General features: G+C 39.0%; 1 protein-coding gene across 1 annotated transcript in view; it reads right to left on the reverse strand.

The window, feature by feature from the left end:
* Positions 1 to 21,291, reverse strand: part of ROCK2 (Rho associated coiled-coil containing protein kinase 2) — a gene marked incomplete at both ends in the record, with an annotated part of 130,919 nt that overhangs the window by 47,050 nt on the left and 62,578 nt on the right. The window contains one exon of the mRNA XM_080711130.1: positions 9,256 to 9,393. Within this exon, the coding sequence (XP_080567256.1) occupies positions 9,256 to 9,393 (138 nt within the window). The remainder of the gene's footprint in view (positions 1 to 9,255; positions 9,394 to 21,291) is intronic.

Here is a 21,291-nt window from a genome sequence, read left to right on the forward strand (position 1 = left end):
TAAAAGTTTCACATAAATTTACTATATAATCAAGGAGAGAGATGGGGGGAGATTGTGTGTGTGTGTGTGTGTGTGTGTGTGTGTGTGTGTGTGTGTGTGTTTTACTGGGGATTGATTCCAGGAGCATTCTACCTCCAAGCTCCACCCCCAGCCCTGTTTTACTTTGAAAAAGGATCTTGCTAGGTTTATGATAGTCTCACTACTTGCTGAGGCTGTTCTTAAATCTGCAATCCTGTCCTCAGCCCCCCAAGTACTGCGATTACAGGTGTGTGCCACCATGCCCAGCTTATAATCAAGGATTCTAGTATTCAATATTTATCTACCCAAAAGAAATATGCTCACCAAAACTTAGAAGCAATGTTCACAGCAGCATTCATTGTAACAGCCCACAGTGGAAACTCAAATGCTCCTAAGCTGATACATGGAGGGCCCAAATGGGGTTATCATCCTCTGGCAGACGTGCGGATATGCTTGTGATGCAACCCTCCAGTCGGCGCTGGACTCCTCCTGTGCTTCAGTCTCCCACAAGACTGCCTCACTTTGGCCATCAGCCATACTTCAATAATCGCCAGGCCACTCGCAGTTCTGAGCGTACAAATAGGGCTCTCGCAGCCCTTGCACCTGGCTCAGCAGCTCACCGAGACGACTCACAGAGTCCAGAAAAGCACTATGCTAATTCTAACAGTTTTATTAAAAAGGATTCATGCAGGGCAAAGTCTATGGGACTGCACAGTCAGCAGCAGCAGGTCACTGTGTCCACACCCAGGAAGCTGCACTGAGTGCCAATGTCTGGGATTTTTACTGGGGCCTCAAAATACAGGCATGGCTACTTAAACTCTTGACCAAGGACTAAACCCAGGCTCCAGCCCCTCTGATCCCTGAGGTCTGGCAGCGGGAGCCCAACCTCTGGCCATACACTTGCATTTCTGCTGACTGGCCTCCATAGTGGGCTAGCAGAACTCCAGGGAGGTCACCTTCCTAGCAGAGACATCACATCACTCAGAAAATCCCAAGGGCCTCTAGAGCTGTCCAAATGTGTTATTATACCTCAGTGTAAGTAGAATATTATTCAGCACCAAAAGGGAATTAAATACAATAGCTGTTAATGTGAATGAACTTCAAAAATAGCACACTAATGAGACAAAATGCAAGACAACACATTACATGATTCCACATACATGAAATGTCTAGAAAAGCCAAGTCTAGAGAGACAAAGCATCCTGGCGGTGCAGGAACAGGAAGGTCTGGGAGCGGGTGTGAGATCACTCTGGAGATGTTCTAGAACTAGACCGCAGTGACGGTCAGACAACTGAGTTTCCTCAAAATCACTGAACTGTTTACCTCAGTGGATTTTATGGTTGGCAAACCCTATTTTATTAAAGTTAATAAACAATTAACTTTTAATAACCTAAATGTGCATGTAAAAATGGCAAACAGTGCCACTACAATAGAAATGAACTATATATTCCATCAGAGTAAAAACAACTCTAAATCCACCCCAACACAGATTAAGTAAGCCTTTAGAGAATCAAACTGATCTACATATAAGTTAGTTCTACAGTCTGATTTATAGGACACACACACACACACACACACACACACACACACACACACACACAGTCTGCTTCTCCCTCTGTCCTTTAGAGAATCAAACTGATCTACATATAAGTTAGTTCTACAGTCTGATTTATAGGACACACACACACACACACACACACTCTGCTTCTCCCTCTGTCCTGTGAGGACTCAGTGAGCCAGTGAGAAGGTGGCTGTCTATAATTAGCAAGAGGGCCTTCACCAAGAGCCAACGTCCAACCTGCAGAACTGTGACAACTGACTGTTTAAGCCGCCCAGTCTGTGGCCATTTCTTCTAGCAGCCCGAGGCAGAGCTCCATGGGCATCGAGCCAGCAACTCAGCCTCAAATGCTTCAAAGAAAAGGCATTTCCCACTTCCAACCTTTCTGTAAACTTGTGCCCCCCCCCAAAAGGGAAAGTCACAGTTTGGGAGAAGATACTTATTATAACACATATACAAAATAAAGGGTTCGTATCCAAAATAAATAACAAGAATTCTTACTAACCCATTTTTGGGTTGACAAGATATCCTAATGGGAAAACAAGCAGGAGAGACTTCAAAAGGCGTTTCACAAAAAAGGACATTCAAACAGCAAAGGTGTTCCATTTCATTAGAGAAAGGGAATGTAAACCAGTGTGTGAGCACTTCTCACACCGCCTCCCGAGTCCTGGCAAGAGAGTGAGGCAAAGGGTTGTACTTGAAACTGCTACAACCACGGGGAGGGGAGGGAGGGACTTGGTACCACCAACGAAGCCTAACTCTAAGTATCCAGAGATGCCACTCTAGGACCATACCTAACAAAAACACTAACACCAATGTTATGAGCCATTCTGCTTATTTTAAAGACTACCTCAAAAAAAGAGCCTGATAAGAATAAAACAGAGCTCAAAGGGAAATTCATAACTTCAAATGACCTTACATATCTCATTATCCTCTCACTGTCCAATATTTAAACAAAAAGAGGTATTTGAACTAGAAACTAAGGACTGTCAATAAGTTAGACTCAACTAAAAAATCAGAAACCTAAGGAAAATGGGAGGTAGGAATTTTAAAAAGGGTTTAAAAAACAGAAAAATAAAATAAAAAACAAGAAAGGATATGCTTTATAAACATAACTGATAAAAGTTAAGAATGTATATAATTGGCAAGTCTAGTCAAGAGAAAAGTGAAAGCTGTGGTCCCAGAAGGTGTAAGCTGACTCAGGAAGTGAAAATCTGACTCAAGCAACAATCATTCTTACTAATCAGAACTTAGAAAGACGGCAGAAGAGGAGCACTAATCTTAGGACAGAGCCATCCCTCAGAAAGAAGGGAGGGGGAGACTGGGTGAAGATTAAGAAGTACCCAGCACTTGTGAGGACCGCGGGTCAGAGGCCAGTCTCACCACCTGGTGATACCCTCAGCAACTTACTCAGGACCTATCTAAAAATAACAAAAGATTAAAAAGGACGAGGGGAGGGGTCACAAAGGTAGAACACCCCAATCCAACTCCTAGTAACCCCATACACACCATTTTAAGTTAACTACGGGAAAACGGTAAACTCTGCCAAATCCAGGTGAAACTGAAGAAAGCTTCCAGATGGCGGAATTGTTAGGTAAGTAAGGAAAGCCATTTACCAATATGAAGGATGTAAATTGTGTTTGCAGCAGCCAAAGAAAAACATCTAGAGGAAATCAAGTGATAATCTTTCAATAACAACAGTTACTTAAGAGTTACAGACATGGCCAGTGGTGATCAACAGTCAATTTTAAAACAAGGTAAATAACTGAGTGATATTCCGTGGTTCTTGAGAAGTCAACAGATGCTAAGTATTATAGTGGTCAGTCAGTACCAACTCTGAAGTGAAGAATTAGCCTCTCTTAATGATCTACATGGAAAGAATAATTTCAAAGAATGGGGGGAAAGCACTGAAGTAGAATCTAGTAAGATGTATATTAACACAGGGGGATAAGATTATATGTGAAACAAAAAAAAATATTTAGGTGGACAAATTTACAAAGATTGTTAAAAGAATGGTTATTCATTCTAAAAATTATCGACAGGTGCCTCTGGAAAATAAATTCTCGTCAACAGTGTCAATTACTTATCCATCATCATCCACTTGTGAATTTCTGTCAGAAATAGACACTGAATATCCCCACTCTACCACCCAGAAGTTCAATGGCTCCACAGTGGCAAAATAGTATTGTGATTAATTCAGCTCCAAGCTGAGACTAAAATATGGATTGGAAATACTGCTCTCAACCACTTTATCAAACACTAAAAATCTTTGGAAATTAATCTCTGCTATAGATTTGATCATGTTTCATAACTAATACAATCTAAAATTCCAAGGCAAAAACCTAAATTTCCAATTGCAATACTTGTACTACATACAGTCATTCTGATGACAACATCAAGCTGCTTCCTGTGCTTTTGCTATCAAAGTTAAGAACAAGATCTCAGCTGGGCATGCTGGCACACACCTGTAATCCCAGTACCTGAAGCTAGAGTCAGGAGGATCACAGTCTCAGCAACCCAGCAAGAAAGACTCTCTTTCAAAATAAACAATAAAAAGAGTTTGGGTGTAGCTCACAGGTAGAATGCGCTTGGGTTCAATCCCCAGTACCACAAAAAAAAAAAAAAAAAAAAAAAAAGATCTCTGTTCCTGGATATATATTTTTGGAGCTCAAACTATTACCATAGTTCCAGTAGCACACGCGTGTGCGTGAGTGCGTGCGTGCGTGTGTGTGTGCACGCACGTGTGTGTGTGGTACTGGGGATGGAACCCAGGGGCCTTCTACCCCTAGCCTACACTCCCAGACCTATTTTTTATGTTTTATTTGAAAACAGGGTCTCACTAGATTTCTGAGAGCATAAGTAGCTGAGGCTGGCTGCAAACCTGCAATCCTCCTTGTCTCAGCCTCCCAAGTACTGGGATTACGAGCGTGCACCACCACACCTGGCTTCCAGTAGCATTTTTTCTCTTTTTCTTTGGTGGTACTGGGGTTCCTGGAAACCCTTCTACCACTGGGCTACACTCCCAGACTTATTTTATACTTTTTATTTGGAAATAGGGTCTCTTAACCCAGCGCGGCTGGCTTCGAACCTGCACGATCCTCCTGCCTCCACCCCCCCAAACGCGGGGATTACAAGTGTGCACCACCACGCCCGGCTTCCAGTAGCATTTTTGAACCCAAATGTAAATGCAAAAAAAACTCCAGATTTCAAAATCCATTTAAACCTTGCAACTGAGGAGCTTCTATATAGACTAACCTTCCAGTGGAAGTGCTTGTTCTGCAATGACCTTGCTAAATTGCAAAGATCAAAAGAGGGATTTAAAAGAATTCTAAAAATGCCTTCCCAAGTGATATGCCCAATCAAAATCACACGCTCAAGGCCAGTATGGACAGTCACAGGTGATGTGCTGACCTATTCTCTGGCTATGACCTCATCAAAATGGCACTTCATCTCTATTCTCTCTCAGAAACCATAAACCTAGCCCAAATAATAATACAAACACTGGCCAACTCTCAACAGAGGAGCATCCACAGACTACAACAGACCTGAAATATACTTCTCCAAACTGTCAAGATCTTTAAAAACAAAGAAAGTGTAAAAATCAGTCACAGCCGAGAACAGTCTAAGATATAACTAAGTGGAATATAGTTATTCTGGAGGTGATCCTGGAACAGAAAAGGGGCAGGAGGTAAAAACTACAAAAATGTGAATAAATTGCAGGCTATAGTTATATAGATAATAATGTATCAATACTGGCTCAACCATACAGTGGTAAGACACTGAGGAAAACTCTATATGGAATAGATATGAACTCTCTATACTATTTGCTCAGTATTTTCCATAAATCTAAAACAGTCTTTGAAAATGAAATCTATTAATAAAAATAATCACATGCTGGTGGATGGAAATAGTGTGTTTGTATCTAGCCATGTGAAAATATATTATCAAAGATGAATAAAATCTTCTTACACATCAGCATTAACTTTTTTGAGTGTGTGTGGCGCCAGAGATTGAACACAGGGGCATTTTACCTTTAAGCTACACCCCTAGTCCTACTTTATTCTTTATTTTTGAAACAGGGTCTAAGTTGCAGAGGGCCTCACTAAGTAGCTGAAGCTGGCTGCGAACCTGCAATCCTTCTGTCTCAGCTTCCCAAGTACTGGGATTACAAGCGTGTGTCACTACACCCGGCTTACAGATGAATGTCTGTACTCAGTTTTGATGACTGAAAACACTGGTTGTGGATCCTCAACTAAGCAAGATATTACCATTCCCAGAAAAGAAGTTCATTCTTGTCATCAGTACACCTCAATTTTTAAAACTTGTATTTATTATTATGTCTTGAAACTTGGTTTTCTCATTATTATATAAGTACCTACATAATCTTCAGTCTTGCCTCTTGGCTGTAAGGGCCAAAATATTTGCCAACTGGCCCTTTACAAAAATGTCTGCCAATTACCAGCCACGCTGATGGCACTGTCATGGCCCTGGGATTGAGCCAGGGCCTCGTGCATGCAAGGCCGACAACCTGTCACTCAGCTGTGTCTCAGCCCTGTCATAATAAAGTTTTGAAACTAACACCTATGTCATTAATATATTGGCATTTTTTTCTTGGAGAGATTTGAATGCAAGTTCAATCAAGCCTCCTGAAACAAGCAGTTCATATTTTAAACTGTGTCAAAGCACAGGGGGAAAAAATGGTGTGCTTCCAAACTATGTCCAGGAAAGCAGTTTGGCCACAATTTGAAAACTGAGAGCCCATTGTTTAAAACATTAAATTAAGTAAGGCCCTCCGCAACTTAGTGAGATCTTGTTTCAAACTAAAAAAATAAAAGAGACCTGGGGCTGTAGATCACAGGGAGAATGTCCCTTGGGTTCAATCCTCAGTACCACCACCACCACCACAACAAAAAATAAATTTCTAATCTACTGTTGCTAAAAAGAAACCCTATTGCACAATTAGAGATAACAGACACTTGTAAAAAGTTTCTTTCTGAACAAAGCAATTTGGCACTTTTCAAAGATGTATATCATGTGACCTAGAAATTCCAATGCTAGGAATCTAATCTAAAGAAATACTTATGTACAAAAGTCAAAAGAACAAGCACAGCCGGGAGTGGTGGCGCACGCTTGTAATCCCTGCACTTGGGAGGCTGAGACAGGAGGATTGCACAAGTTCAAAGCCAGCCTCAGCTACTTAGTGAGGCTCTCAGCAACTTAGTGAGACCCGGTTTCCAAATAAAAAACATAAAATAGGTCTGAGAGTATAGCCCGAAGGTAGAAGGCCTCTGGGTTCCACCCCCAGTACCACCAAAAAAAAAAAAAAAAAAAAAAAAAAAGAACAAGCACAGTTAATTCCATGTCAAGGGCAGAAATTATGTAAGCCAGGTGTGGAACACCCTGTCATACCAGATAGCAAGTGAGCTACTGAAGAAGCAGAAGCCTAGGAAAGGGACCCAGTGACCAAACGGAATGACTCCACCAGCTGCAGGGGCCACAATATGAGCAAGTTAGCGGGACTCTAAGCACCCTAGTGAGACTGTTCCAAAGTAAAAGACAAAAAGGTCTGGGGGTATAACTTGGAGGTAGAATTCCCTAGGTTCAACTCCCAATACCAAAATAAATAAGTACATAAATAAACTGACTAGAGGCTCACTCTGTGACTCCTTAGTTTCTCAGCTAGGGAGATCCCTAAAGGAAGGTGTGAGTGTTTGCACCAGAATCCACATAAAAAAATATCCATAGCAGCATTATTCAAAATGTTCCAAAGTAGAAATAATCCAAATGATCATTTAATAATGATGAATAAAGAAAATGCAGTACAGCAATACAACAGAATACTGCTGGGCCACAGGAAGGAGTGAAGCGCCAATACAATTACACACATTGTAATAGCACGGAATGTTGAAAACCTGCTAGGTGAAGATGTCCCAAAGACTATATAGTGCCTGATGCTGTGGTCTGGAACTCAATCCCCCAAAGGCTCACTGACAGATTCATAACTTTAACAGGCTGTGGGGAGGCTGAGGCGGTGCAGACTTCAGGAGGCAGAGCTAGCTAGAGAAAGCAGGTCACTGTCACTGGGGATGTTCTAGAAAGGTGTCCGTCTGTGTGTCCGTCCGTCCGTCCGTCCGTGTCTCTCTCTCTCTCTCTCTCTCTCTCTCTCTCTCTCTCTCTCTCTCTCTCTCTCTCTCTCTCTCACACACACACACACACACACACACACACACACACACACACACATTCTGTCGCAGCAATGGACAGCTATCACACACCAAGTGTCCAGGATGGGCAAATCCACCAAGACAGAAAGAAGGTTTAGTTGCCAGGGGCTAAGGTCAGAAAGAATTGGAGATTAACTGCTAAATGGTTCAGGGTTTCCTTTGAGAGCAATAACAAAATTCTAAAATTAGGCAGGGGTGGTTATACAACTCTGAATATATTAAAAGTCACTGAATGGTAAAAATAAGTCATTGCCATTGACAGGCATTCTCTAAAAGTTAAGCATTTCATACACCATAAGAATAATGGTGTATGGCATGTTCTTTACCAAGAGAAATAAAGGTAAGAAAAAGCCACGATTATAATTTTAGTTACTTTTAAATTGTCCTAAGTTTTTGTTCTTGATTGTCCTATCAATTTATTTCGATAATCAGATGTTTTCTTTCTCAATAACACTTTACAAGGGTTTACTTAGCAAAATTAAAGGTCAAAAGACACCAATATGTGAGATACTTAGCAAGATATGGCTATAAATTTGTTATTGTGGGAGAAATTTAAAGCTAACCAAAGAACACATACTTTGTGATTCTTTAATCAAGTAAAGTATCATGCTAAATAATTTGCTACAAAAATGTTAATTTTAGCTGTACCTATTAAAATTTCTAATCACTGGCTAAAATCAACAATAAAGGGAAAGGAGGATTAAGACTCAGCCTTTTTTTTAAAAAAAAGCAAGAGTTATGAGCTTTTAGATGACTAATCATCCATATGGCAGTCTTTTTAAACCTCCGAACTGCCTTCTATATGCATGCTATGACACTCCCATCTCATTTAGACACCTGAATATGCATGGGCATATATCTAATTTTACTCATGACACTTGTTCAAAAATGTGTATAGGTTTAGATATTAGTATTTAAAAAACTTTTAGAGAAGCAAATCTGGTGAGGAATATAATGGAAAAGTAGATAAAAGAGAGCCATAAATTCCCATTTGGCTGATGCAGAAGCAGGAGTGCTAATACTGTTCCACTCCACCTTACAAAGAACTGTATGAAACTTCCAAATGTTATTGTAAGACACATTTTTTTCTTTTTGAGATAAGCTAATTAATGTAGCATCAACTTGTAACTAATATTGCTATGTTTATATCCTTCCAAATGACTCGATGAATTTACTCTATGCCTGCTATGTAAATCATAAGCAAGGGTAGGCAAGGAATCACAGGACACTGGTGGTCAAGCCAGCTTGTTATAAAGGGAGTAAGAAGAAAAAAGCTGTGAGTAACACTTCCACACGCCGACTTGAGTAGTTATCACGGCATACATACACAGACACGCTATTCAGAAGCATTATATAAACAATTTCAGCATACAGGACTTTTAGTATACAGGGAAACCTTTATAAATAATAAGCACTTATAAAAAGGAAATAAACTTACAAAATTAGTATGCTTACCTGAACAACCCAAGGACTATTGGCAAAGGCCATAATATCTCTCTCTTCCCAGAAAAAAGCAGAATCCGATCTTTTTATCATTTCAAACTTACTAAGAAGCTTCATAGCATAAACTTTCTGTGATGCCTTATGACGAACCTGTGGATTTTTTAAAACACAAAAATTATAATAATTTTATGAGTAAACAGATCATACTACAATGCTGCTTTTAAAGACTTCTGTAGCAAAAAAAAAAAAGATCCTTAACTAACTAATAAAAGGGAATTTTATCCGGGCACGGTAGTACATGCTTGTAATCCCAGTACTTGGAAGGCTGGGAGAGGAGGATCCCAAGTTCACAGCAAGCCTCAGCTTCTTAGTGAGGTCCTCTGCAACTTAGTATGAACCTGTTTCAAATTTTAAAAATATCCAAACAAGTGACTGTCTAAACAAAGTACAGTGACCCTGCTGAGTTAAAGAGGCAGAGACTGGAGCTGAGGCCAACGAGGAAGCTGGAGGAAGCAGGACAGGGAACTGGGAAGTAAGGAGCTGTGGGGGTAGGTCCCTAGACGGCACATGAAGGTGCCTGGCTAAGCGCTGAGCTATATCCAGAGAAAGAAAGCGCTGCAAGAGGAAATCCCAGCCTCTGGGGCTGACAGCGAAATCGAAATACAAGAAGTTAAGCAGCAATGCAGGACTGGACTTCCAGTCAGGCAAAACTGAAGAAACTGCGAGTTTCATGTGCTTCTAACTCACAGGCCTTAGAAGAAAGAACTAAGCGCTAAAGCAAGGCCTGCTCTAGCACCAACTAACAAGGTCAAGAGCAAATTCTGACAGATCAAAAGGAAGTACAATTGGAGGTTGAGTACTACAGAATTAAAGGATTTGGGACACGCCTTCATCTTTCCACACACAGCCATTTACACAGTGTGAATCCAAGCCTGCACAAGTCAAAGGTGACCATCGGTAGCAGGCAGGCCTATTAGAATGAAAGGCAAAGCACACTTCAAAGGGAAGCAACCAAACCCAGCGCGGCCACCACATATCCACAGGTTCAGTGTAGACTCTCAAAACCACTACAAAGGCGAAAGGGAAATGCAACTCAGCATCATGAAAAAGCAGTCATGGAAACTGACCCCAAAGATGCTGGGTTAGCTTTTAAATACTCCTATAAATACAAGTAATTCAAAATACCTCCTAGAAACAGTTTAGAGATATGAGTCTCAATGAGTTAACTGAAGAAAATACCAACAGAGAAATGAAAATATTAAAACCATTAGAAGCCAGGTGTGGTGGCGCATGCTTGTATTTTCAGTACTTGGGAAGCTGTGAGGCCTTCCACAACTCAGGCCCTGTTTCAAAATAAAAATTAAAAAATAAAATAAGGCTGGAGTGTAGTTCAGAGGTAGAATGGCCCTGGGTTCAATCCCTAGAACCCCCACCCCTTAGAAATCCTATAACTGTAAAGTACAGTAACTGAAATACAAAATTCACCAGAGGACTTGAACAAAGAAAAAATGGAAGTCAATGTACCTGAGTGGAAATGAAGCTGAATAAAGACAAAGTGAATAAATGGAAATGAACAGACTCAGTCTCCAGGACAATCAAAGAGTTAAAAATTATCCATATATGAATGAATTAAACACTAATTAATAAACAGAAATTATTTAAAAATTTTTAAAGTCAAACCTGAATTTATATGACCCATCCCTTAATTTTTATGACAGGATTTCACTAAATTGCTCAGGGCTGTAACAATTCAAAATGTGTGATGTGCATATCTTTAATAAGCAGAACTAAAGTAAGAGAGTGACAAATTCATATTTGCAGTTACAAATTTTAATATTTAAGCTTAGTACTTGAAAACATCAGTATGGATACAAAGAAAATAAAGCCCAGAATGAAAACTGCTTAATCAAATTTTAATTACAAAGCCTATTATATTAATAGGTTATATCATTTGTCGTTTTAAGGCATTTTGAAATTTGAAGCATTTTGATATACTAACTTTATATGAAAAGAGTTACAGTGCAAAGGGTGAACTAAATAACAAGTATAATAGCTTACATCTCCCGCCTGTACTAAGTGATGAGGCTACAGTAACAATTCCCTTAATCTGTGTAGAATGCTGAAAACAACGCACTGGAAAGCAATACGAAAATAAAAAGAGAAACGGGAGTAAGGTATTAGGGTGGCTCTAATGTTAAAACTAGAAACTTGCCGGGCGTAATCCCAGCGCTTGGGAGGCTGAGACAGAAGGATGGTGCAGGTTCAAAGCCAGCCTCAGCTGGTTTGAGACCCTGTTTCAAAATAAAATATAAAATAGGTCTGGGAGTGTAGCCTGGAGGTAGAAGGCCCCTGGGTTCCGTTCCCGGTAGCACAATAAATAAATAAATAAATAAATAAATAAATAAATAAATAAATAAATAAATAAATAAATAAATAACAAAACAAACTAGAAACTTCTGCTGAGTGTGGTGGTGCAGGCCTGTAATCCCAGTACTTGGGAAGCTGAAACAGCAGGATCATAAATTTGAGGCCAGCCTCAGCAAGATTCTCAGCAGCCTAGCAAGATCCTTTTCCAGAACAAACCCCAAAAAAGTTTAAGGGCTAAACCCTGCTGTGTAGCACACACTTGTAATCTCAATTAGCAGATTATCTCCAAGCAAAATGATAACGTTGTAAACTATAGTGAAATAAAAGATAAAGGTAACAAGATTGTTAAAAGCTGCTCTGATGTTCCCTCTTCTGTATTTATTTATAGCATTCCAAACCTTCACTTAGTCTGAGAACAAATCAAATTTTGAATGTTTCTTAACTTCATAGAGAAAGCAAGCCACATAGCCATTATTGATGCTTGACTCAGACCATGACAAAAAGTTTTAAGAATTTTTCTATAAAAGCACAAGTATAAACACAAGCCAAAAGGTATATGCCAACTAGTAAAAAACAGTTAAATATTTACTTAAACATTTAAACTGGCAGTGTTTACATGAGATAACTAAATGAAAAAACAAACCCAGAATAAAGCAGTCATTCATTCAAACAAACAAGAAGTTACACAACACAGCCATAAGATGCTTTCTGAATATGAGAAAAAAATGTCTATTGCTTCACTTTCGATAATGCCAAACTGCTCTCCACTCTACTTTCCGAGCACCTGCAGTCATTCAGAACTTGAGCTGTGAACATGTTAGTAGAGAACGTCTGCTTTCATTTTGGGACTGCCCGGTGTTGGCGCAACGCTAAACTGTTCAATAAATTCAACAGATCATTATCGTTATCTGCATAGTATCTATAAAACTTTGAATAAAGAAGATTTTGGCTAGATACTCTAGTCCATATGCCTGAATTTAGTTTAAACGGCTTGGATAGATAGAGCAGTTACTGGCTCGTAACACAAGGGCTGGGAACCACCAGCTTGTGGTCTCTGATGTAACTTAATTTACAGAGAAAGCATTAAGAGGCAATAGTCTCATTCATGCCAAACGTCTACACCGTACCTGTAAATTCATTAGCGGTCATGTTATAAAGCACCACAGTAAAGTGCTGCTATTAGGAAAGCTGGTTTCCATTGATCTTCCTCTGAGGATGTCTCTGAGTTATTCTATTATAATCTCCCTCAGCATCTCTGTAGATCCCCTTATTCTCCAGCTCCTTCTCCTCTAGTCAATACAGATGAATAGATACATGAGCAAACAGGCAGGTATAATAGTAGCTATTCATTATCACACTGTACAGAGCAAGGTTAGGAACACAATGCAGATGTCCACAAACTGAGCAAAGTCCCAGGTGTTTTTTTTTTTAATTAAATTATTCTATATTCTCTTAATTTTTTTTCATATTTATTTTTAATTGGTGCACTGTATTCATACATCATAGTGGGATACATACTTTTGTAGACATACATGCACACATTGCCCAGTCAGCCCCCACCCGATCCCCACCCCGTTCTCTCCCTATCCCCCCCTCCTATGCTTGGCTTAGTAGTTAACATCTAGTATTATAGCAATTTATCCAAAATTAAAAATGATAATCTCACATAACAGTTTCATTTGTCTGATACCAAGCTTTTGATGACTTAAAGATAACATTTCAATATTTCTTTTTGCTTTCTTTCTTACCAGAGAATCTATTTTTTCTATTTTTTAGGTGAAACTATCATATATTTATATATTTATTTTTCAGAAAAAAAAATCTATCCTAATATGGAATATGGACTCTAGGTACCCCCATCGATCTTGAAAAAGAACAAAGCTAGAAGATATATATTTTCTGATTTCAAACCATATAAAGCTACAATAATTGAAACAGTGTAGTACTATTCTAAAGGCAGATATATAAACCATTGGAGTTAAATAAAAGCCTAGAGCTAAATTCTTCCCTATATTGTCGTTATTTTTGACAAGGTTTCCACGAACATTTGGTGGTAGAAATAATAATCTTTTAACTAAATATTGTTGAAAAATAATAATTACATGGAAAAGAATAAAATTGGACCCTTACCTAATCCCATATACAAATATTAACTCAAAATAGATAAAAGACCTAAATATAAATCTTAAGACTATAAACTTTTAGGAGAAAATCTGGGTCATAAAACCTCACAACATTGAAATTGGCAGTGATTTCTTGGTTATGATTTCAATGGCACAGGCAACAGAAGAGTATACAAACTCCCTAAAAAATAAAAAACATATTGTATATCCAAAGACAATGTAAACAGAGTTAACAGTTACTAATAGAATGGGATAAAATATTTCCAAATGCTATATCTGAAGGTATATTAATATTCCAACTAGAAATCCTAAAAATTAACAACAATAAAGGCAAACAATACCCTTTAGAGATAGGTAAAAGACTAACATAAATAATGAATCTCCACAGATAACCAATCTTAGTTGTCTGTTGGATGGAAAATCTTGTTTCTCTAGTTCTGATGTGTGTTACCTATTTCTTCTTTGTAGTTAATCTCTTTGAGTATTTTCTCTAGTGCTGGTTTTGAAGACATAAATTCCTTCAGTTTCTGTTTGTCATGGAAGCTTCTTATTTCTCCATCTAATTTGATAGAAAGTTTTGCTGGGTAGGAAATTTTTGGCTGGAACTTGTTTTCTTTCAAAATTGGGAATATGTTACTCCAAGCCCTTCTGGCTCTCATAACTTGGTTTGGGAAGTCTGGAGTGAATCTAATTGGTTTGCCTCTGAATGTCACTTGGCCCTTTGCTTTTGTTGCCTTTAAGATTCTCTGCTTGGCTTCCACATTGGTCATTTTGACAATTATGTGGCGTGGGGATCCTCTTCTCCGATCCTGTCTAAAGGGAGTTCTATAAGTTTCCTGGACCTGCGTATCGACCTCTTGCTCTATGTCTGGAAAATTTTCTGCTATTACTTCCTTGAAGAGATTGTTGATACCTTTGGTTTCACTTTCTTTTCCCTCCTCTATTCCAATTATTCTTAGGTTAGCTCTCTTAAAATGGGCCCATATTTCTTCAATGTCAGATTCCTGCTGTCGGATATTTTTTCCTAGATTAGAAACTATGCGTTCATTTTTGGAATGATCATCTTCTAAGAGCGAGATTCTGTTCTCCATGTGTTCTAATCGGTTGTTTGTACTTTGAATTGAGGCCTTTACTTCATTAATTGCATCCTTTATCTCTTTTTGGCTCTCTCTGAGTTCTTTTCGAAGCACCTCTATTATTTATACAGTTATTTTCCTGATTTGATCTTCTAGAAATCTCTGATTTTCTGTTTTATCGGGTTCTGATGTTGTGAGGTTGTGAGCATTCATTGCTCCAGTATTATTCCTCTTTCCCATGATTTTGGAAGTTTGTGCCTTCTCTGGGTTCTTCCCTTGGATCACTATGACTTCACTTAAGGTGCTCTGGAACTTGAGTCAGTAGTATCTCAGACCCCACTACTCCTTTACTGGGTTGTATCACAGAGTCTCCGACCCAGAGAGTCGATAGAGGCTGCTTTAGACTGTGGGGGGTGCCAAGTTGCATGTTCTCCTATGGTGTAATATCACTGCCACCGACCTCTCCCACTGGGTCAAGTCCCAGTGAGTATAGTACTGGAATTTCTCCGCTGTGGCCCGCAATTTGACTCACTGTTCTTGAGTACGCAGATGTAGCTGTAGTGAATTCGGTGCTGCTGCCGCTGGTGGCAATATGGCGCCGCTGCTACGCCCTCGGCTGTTGGGCTGGCGTTTTTTTTTTTTTTTTTCCCTTGGTTTTGATTTCCACTCTGAATCCCTGCAGCGTGTGCTGAGCTCAGACACTGGGAGCTTTAGATGTCCTCTGCGCCGAGAAATCCCGCCTGGCTGTTCCGCAGCGGCTCCCCTCGGCTTGCTGTGGCCGTCCCGTGAATTCGCCGGCAGTATGGCGCTGCTGCCGCGTCTGCCGCGTCCTCGGGCTTGAGGATCTCCTCTGTGGCTCTGTTCTCAGTCCGCTTTCTCTCTGGAGCCTGGTGATTTTTTTGTTTCTCTGGTGATGTTGTTTTCTGGCTTTGAAAGGCGCTGATTTTGTGGTAATGGATATTTGTTGTTAGCGGGGCTCTTAAACCCCGCTTTTCTCGGTCGCCATCTTCCCGGAAGTCTCTCTCCCAGGTGTTTTTTAACCATTTACTTAATCTCTCTAAGTTGCAGTGACTTTGTCTATGTTAAGAATCTCATACGGTTTTTATAAAGATAAAATGAGATAACGACTATAAATATTCAGAATACCGAATAGATTCACTGATGCCACCAATGACAAATAGAACACAGCCTGTTCTACTATGAAATGGCACGTGTGCTTCCCCATCACTAGTTTAGTAGCTACAGGGCAAAAATAACAGCTCCTATTTGCTGCAGATAAGATTTTCATAGTTCTCATTTTTAATTTTAAAGTGTCTGAGAACAAAAAGACCAAAGGTGGGGGCTAAAAACTTAAAAGTGCAGATACAATTTTGAGTAATTTTTATTTTTTATTTTTATTTGTACTTTCTGTGGTTATCTGTAGTTAATATGTACTGCTTAAAAAAAAGTTTAAGGAGATGAGACAGTCCTAATTATAGCTATAGACATCTTTAGAAGATTCTAAAATGGACTTCTTGGAACACTTACAAACAAAAACTTTTGAAAATCATTCTAACTAAAACACCTCTCTTGAGGCTTTCAAGTTTACTATGAAAATTATATTTGCTTTTTTTTTTAAAGGAAGATCCAGTGTATCTATTTGATAAAGCCAGAGTCATTATTTTCTGCTAATAGTGATTTTATGCTACAAATGGAAGAAAAAAGAAATGGCCTCATGATTTCTGTCTGTTGGTGGCAGCCAAATTGAATGGCGGATATAACAATTGCAAAAACATGGAGAAAAGAAGATAGTTTTGCGACCTAGAAACAACCTTATAAACAATGAATAGCCAGTTTTTTCCCCCCTAAAATAAAATAATTGAAAGGTTGGGTTTGCATGAAGAATATTATAAAATCATGTTACTATATCCTCACCTTCAGATGATTCTAGTTTAAAAGCTTGGTTTAAAACTAATATTAAAAGTGGTAAGCCAGTGCTCAAGAATCAACCTGAGCCCCAAAATATAAAAGGATCACAACCAATTTCACTTCAATGAAGACTCTCTACTTTCAAGACCTAAGGCTTTTGGACAGAAAAATATGAGAAAAATCCAGTCTCAGAAATGATCTGGCTATATACACACACAGGACGCCTACTTACAGGGTACAGAGTAAGGACTGCCCTTCTCTCTGCTGCTTTATGATTACTTCCCCTAAACTGTGTACTAAAGAAGTTAATATCCCCAGCTGTGGATGAGGTATTTTAGATGAGCAATTGCCAATTCCTGATGAGAATGCCAGAAGAAATTAAAAACATAGTTCCTGCTTCAAGAAATGTATACTTAAGAACCAAAGAAGTACATATTAACTATAAGGCATAATATGGTAAATAAAATAACTATAATTACAGGATGTAGAGTAGACATCACAGTAAGATAAGGTAGAAGAATAAAAGGAATCATTAAAGTTTTCTTTTAAAACAAATACTGAGAGACAGTGAAACTATATGATTCAAAAACAAGAAAAACAAAGCCAGGAGTGGCGGCGCACGCTTGTCATCACAGCATTTGGGAGGCTGAGACGGGAGGATGGCGGTGGGGCCAGCCTCAGCTACTTAGTGAGGCCCTTGGCAACTCAGTGAGACCCTGTTTCAAAATAAAGAATAAAAAATAGGGCTGAGGGTATAGCTCGGAGGCAGAATGCCCCCTGGGTTCCATTCCCAGTACAGAAAGAAAGAAAGAAAGAAAGAAAGAAAGAAAGAAAGAAAGAAAGAAAGAAGCAAGCTCTGAAATGAGAAGGCTGCCTAGAATCAACAGCAAAGTGGAAGGGTTAAAAGAATAAAATTCATGACATCTAAAAAAGAGTAGACGATTTTATACTTCATTTAATAGGCAGACACCTTATATGCAGAGGGAAGATACTGAATGCATTTTGTGTGTGTGTGGTACTGGGGTTTCTGGAAGCCCTTCTACCTCCGGGCTACACTCCCAGACCTATTTTTACATTTTTATTTGGAAACAGGGTCTCCTAAGCCAACACACGCGGCTGGCTTCAAACCTGTGCGATCCTCCTGTCTCTGCCTCAAGCGCGGGGATTACAAGCATGCGCACCACACCTGGCCAGAATGCATTTTAAAGGGTCAATTTGACAGCGGTTCATATTAGTCAAATCAGCTCTAGAATTCCCATTCTTTAACTCAATACAGGGAGGTATTGGAAAATAATTAAAATACAATGTGTATGCTAGGAAAGCATCAAAGTTGATTCTACTATACCCACACTGAAAAGAGTTGGAGTGATACTTGAGAATGTAAAGATAGAAAGTCATGAGGAAAAGAGCCAGCCTAACAGTAATGTGGTTCCAGTCAACTCTGGATAGCACAAACCTGCAGAAAATTTAACATGCATGGTCTTGATATTTTCTCCATTAGCACTTCATGGCTTAAGGACAATAATAACAGTGGTGAAACATTTTTATCAGAAGTGGAAAAGAGAAAACAACAAAGCATTACATCTTCTTGCTGGATTTTTCCTTGTATTAGTAAGAAGTGACCCACTTTGTCTTTTAAGTTTTAGCTTAAAGTCTGCTTTGTTGGATATAAGCATTGCTATCCTTACCTATTTTTGGTCTCCATTTGCATGGTACATCTCTTTCCATCCTTTCACCTTCAGACTGTGAATATCTTTGCTGTAAAGTGAGTTTCTTGTGAGCACCATATATTTGATTTTATTCTTTAATCTACACTTCCAGTCTATGCCTTTTAATTTGGGGAGTTTATACCTTTGACATTCAGTGTTATTACTGAGAGATTTTGTTTCCTGTCATTTTGAGTTGTATTTTCTGCTTGTTGTAGTGTTATTTCTTCTTCACTTAACTGCCCATTTGGTAGAATTCATCTTTCCTCTGGTCCTGGTATTTCTTTCTTTTTTTTTTTTTTCCTCTCTGTTTTATTTTCTTAAGTATTTTCTCTAGTGCTGGCTTGAATGTCATGAATCCTTTCAGTTTCTGCTTGTCTTGGAAAGTTTTTATTTATCCATCAATTTTTAATATCTTTGCAGGATATAGCCAACTTGGCTGGAAGTTGTTTTCTTTCATGGTCTGGAGTATATCACACCAGCTCCTCCTGGCTTTCATGACTTGGGTTGAGAGGTATGAAGTGATTCTTTATTGCTTTGCCTTTAAATATTGCCTGTTCTTAAATATTGCCTGTTCTTTTGTTCTCCATGTTTTTTTGTTTGTTTTTTGTTTTGGTGGTACTGGGGTGGAACCCAGAGGCTTTCTACCTCCGGGCTATACTCCCAGACCTATTTTATACTTTATTTGGAAACAGGGTCTCACTAAGTTGCTGAGAGCCTCATTAAATAGCTGAGGCTGGCTTCGAACCTGTGCGATCCTCATGTCTCAGCCTCCCAAGCACGCGCCATCACGCCTGGCCACGTTCTCCATGTTTCTAAGACTCTTTCCTTGGCCTCTAAGTTAGTCATTTTGATTACTATGTAGCATGGAGAAGTTCTGCTTTGATCTTGTCTTCTTGATATTCTGAATGCCTCCTTTGTATGAACAAGTGTATGTACAAGTCTTTTTCTATGTTTGAAAAATTCTCTTATACTATTCCTATGAAGAGGTTTCTAATACACTTGGTTTGTGTTTCTAGTCCTTCTTCAATGCCTATTATCTGTAAGTTAGGTAATTTCATATTATCCCATATTTCTTGGATGTTCTAGTCATGTTGTTGTATTGTCTTCTGTATATTGTGGACTGTGTGGTCAATTTTGAATGCACTGTCTTCTAAAAGTGAGGCTCACTGGGCTTGGTGGCCCACGCATGTAATCCCAGCAACTGGGAGGCTAAGACAGGAGGATCACGATTCATGGACATGACAGCTACTTAGTGAGGTCCTTTGCAACTCAGTGAGACCCTGTTTCAAAATAAAGAATAAAAAAATAGGGCTGGGGGTGTTGCTCGGAGGAAGAACATCACTAGGTTCCATTCCTAGAACCACAAAAAAAAGTGAGGCTCAATTTTCCATGTGGTCTAGCCTGCCAGAGGTGGTTTCTACTGAGGTCTTTAATTCATTTACTCACTCCCCTTCATCTTACTGAAATGCTCCTTTTGGTTCATACTTAGGGCCTGAAATTCCTGTATTCCCTAATTTCATTACTTAATCAGATACACTTTCCCTAATCTCATTTCTGAGGCCTTTGATCATACTGAAAATCAAAATTCTGAATTTGCCTTCTGGCATTTCCTGCAGCTCAATACTGGTGCCCTTCCTTGTTAAGTTGTGGAAAATCAGTGTGGAGATTCTTCAGAAAACTGAGAATGGATCCATCATATGACCCAGCTATACTTCTCCTGGGTATCGTTCTAAAGGAAACGAATTCAGGATATTATAGCAATTAATGCATATCCATGTTTGTAGCAGAACAATTGACAAAAGCCAAACTGGAAACCAACCTAGGTGTTTATCAACAGATGAATGGATTACAAAATTATGATACACACACACACACATACACACACACACACACACACACACACAATGGAATTCTACTCAGTAATCAAGAAAAACAAAATAATCTCATTGCAAGAAAATGGATGAAAATGGAGAATATTATGCTAAGAGAGATTAACCAGTGACAGAAATTGAAGGGTCATATGTCTTCTCTCATATGGGGAAGCTAAGGAGTAATTTGGATACTAGAGGGTTTTCATATAATGGAGGAGAAACTCCAGTGGAGCTACGAAGGTGATCTAGCAGAAGGAAGGAGGGGGAAGCAATGAAGGAATCACTTCTTCTATCAACATTATGTTCATGTGTGAGAATACCAAGGCTGATCTCAATGCACTGTATGGGGAAGGAGGGCAGTGGGGAGGGATCCAAAGGAAAGTCCACCAATTAAGTGCTGGGTACATGTTTGGCAATGCACACCACTATGACTAACATTATGGTGTGAGACTATAATGTACCAATAAAGCATAAAAAAATAAAGCTTTGATGGCAGGAAAACAAAATCCCATAGGATGGATTTTGATTATGTTGAATCTTCTTCCACACTACCCAACTATTTAATGCAAAAAAAAAATCTACAAAAATTCACCATTATTACTTTAACTATAAAAACATGTTTCTTTAGGACAATCAGTTAAATTACTACTTTCAGTCTTTAAAAGAAGCATATCTCCTTTTCTAAGAAGTCTGAACTATTCTGGCCTCCCATTTATTGCATTTCACTGGGTGTCAGTTGCTACTCTGAATATTCCCACACTTAAGACCCAATTCATGAATTGTGAACCATTAGTTACATGTTTATCTTAAAAATGAGGAACTTTTGTCACAAAGACTGGGCAGCTGTTGGAGGCCTTAAAGGCTGATAATTAAACAGAAGTCTAACACCAGAATCTACTCTTACCAATACACTATACTAAACTCTATTTTCTCCATAAAAATGAGATGTGATTAAAGATCCAGAAAGGACAGGGTCCACCAGCAATACTGACAC

This window comes from Muscardinus avellanarius (genome assembly GCF_963383645.1).
Source record: "Muscardinus avellanarius genome assembly, chromosome: 15".
In the NCBI taxonomy this organism is placed as follows: Eukaryota; Metazoa; Chordata; class Mammalia; order Rodentia; family Gliridae; genus Muscardinus; species Muscardinus avellanarius.